A 1,693-nucleotide genomic window follows, 5' to 3' on the forward strand; every position below is an offset into this window, starting at 1 on the left:
ACACAATATATAGATGGTATCAGTACTGTGTTTTGGAATTTTATACATTTCTTATAGCATTTTTAGATTTTTGACTTTGGCCAGATTAATTGGTTTAAATTAGTATTTTCTGCTTTTATTGCTATATATTCTTTATTGGATTTGGTGAGTTAGGGATTTGTGATGTTTGTAGGAATAGTCAAGTTGCTCTTTTGTTGTCCAGTCTTACTAGATTAGAAATGTTACCCTAGATATCAAAGGATTAATGGATGACATATTAAAGTAGTAAACTTTAGGTAAAGACTCAGCTGTATTAGCATTACTACAGCTCGTTTTAGGAAGTGAGTCTTGAAGTCAGGTAGACTTACGGTCATTCAAACCATGTCAGCAAACTTCATGATGCTTTTCCTGTGTTTCATCAACCAGTTACCAGCAGGGCTTAGGTTTGAAATACCTTGAGGTGACTCAGGCTTCCTTATTTGTTAGTTCTAATTCACTAGATAGACTGACTATGGTTTGCTGCTTCTTTTAGCTTGAGAATGCCAGACTGTCCTCAGAGATGAATACTTCTACTGTCAACAGTGCCAGGGAAGAACTGATGGAAAGTCGTATGAGAATTGAGAGCCTTTCATCTCAGCTTTCTAATCTACAGAAAGAGGTAAGCATCTTTCCCTAAGAAGTTAAACTTGAGGGCCACCTCCACCATGGGAGTCTACCTGCTTTGCTCTGCCTGATGTCACTCTTCTTTCTGCTTGTCACAGATGACAGTATTATGCTCTATGGTTTTCACAGTGCTTTTCCAAATTTTTTCATTTTGCATTGCATGAACATCCTTTGAGTAGATACTATTTGATAATAGATAATATTGTTCCTAATTAATAGACTATACAGAGCTAAGGGACTTGACCTTGAGTAAACAGCCTGCTAGTTTATTCACTGGATTTATTTACCCTAGGACCCAGGTTTCGTGACCTAACAGCCTCCTCTCTACAGAGCGCTATTCCTTTTTCATAATATTGGACACCAAAATGAAGGAAAACATGCCTAAATTTTTGTGGGTGGTGAATGCTTTCTGTTTCTAGACAAATTCTCTTAGTGCTTACAGTACTTAATAATTAGGGTCTTAGGAAGTAGCATTAATCTGCATATTCAGTACGAATTTGGTGACTGACTCATTCATTGGTACACCTAAGTGACAAACGGCATTCTTGCTGGCTGTGTTGACTGGCTGCCTACCAGGACGTGATCGTTTGCTTTAGGTGCAGCTTTAGCAGGCATGGGCACTGCGTCGGATCTGCTTCAGCCTAGGGTGACGTCGATGGATGCGGAGTACACGCAGCCACGTATTCATTCAGAATGATTTAATAATTCACGACTCACCTTCATTACTTGGGAAATAACTTCAGCTTCTATTTTCCTTAAGGGAGAATATCTTACTGTTTTGAAATTTCCACATAAGAAAAAACTTTATTTTATTTTACTCTTGATTAGGTTTTTCTTTCTTCCTTTTTGTTTTCTCTTTTTATCATTTTTAGTGAAATGTTTTTCTAACTCTAAAACTGAAGACATTTATTGTAGGAATTTAGAAAACAAATCACAAAAATAGGGTGATATAAGAAAATTTAGTTAACATAGAAGCTTTTACATTGCCTATCATGTGATTTATTACTTAAACATAACTTTTAAAATTATTTTAGGCCTGTTTTGTCCTGAT

At 36.3% G+C, this 1,693-nt stretch overlaps 1 protein-coding gene across 1 annotated transcript in view; it reads left to right on the forward strand.

Moving 5' to 3' along the window:
- LMNB1 (lamin B1) overlaps positions 1-1,693 on the forward strand; it is a 56,227-nt gene that overhangs the window by 34,272 nt on the left and 20,262 nt on the right. The window contains exon 5 of the mRNA XM_012664324.1: positions 512-637. Within this exon, the coding sequence (XP_012519778.1) occupies positions 512-637 (126 nt within the window). The remainder of the gene's footprint in view (positions 1-511; positions 638-1,693) is intronic.

Source organism: Propithecus coquereli, unplaced genomic scaffold (assembly GCF_000956105.1).
Source record: "Propithecus coquereli isolate 6110/MARCELLA unplaced genomic scaffold, Pcoq_1.0 Scaffold88, whole genome shotgun sequence".
NCBI classification, from domain to species: domain Eukaryota; kingdom Metazoa; phylum Chordata; class Mammalia; order Primates; family Indriidae; genus Propithecus; species Propithecus coquereli.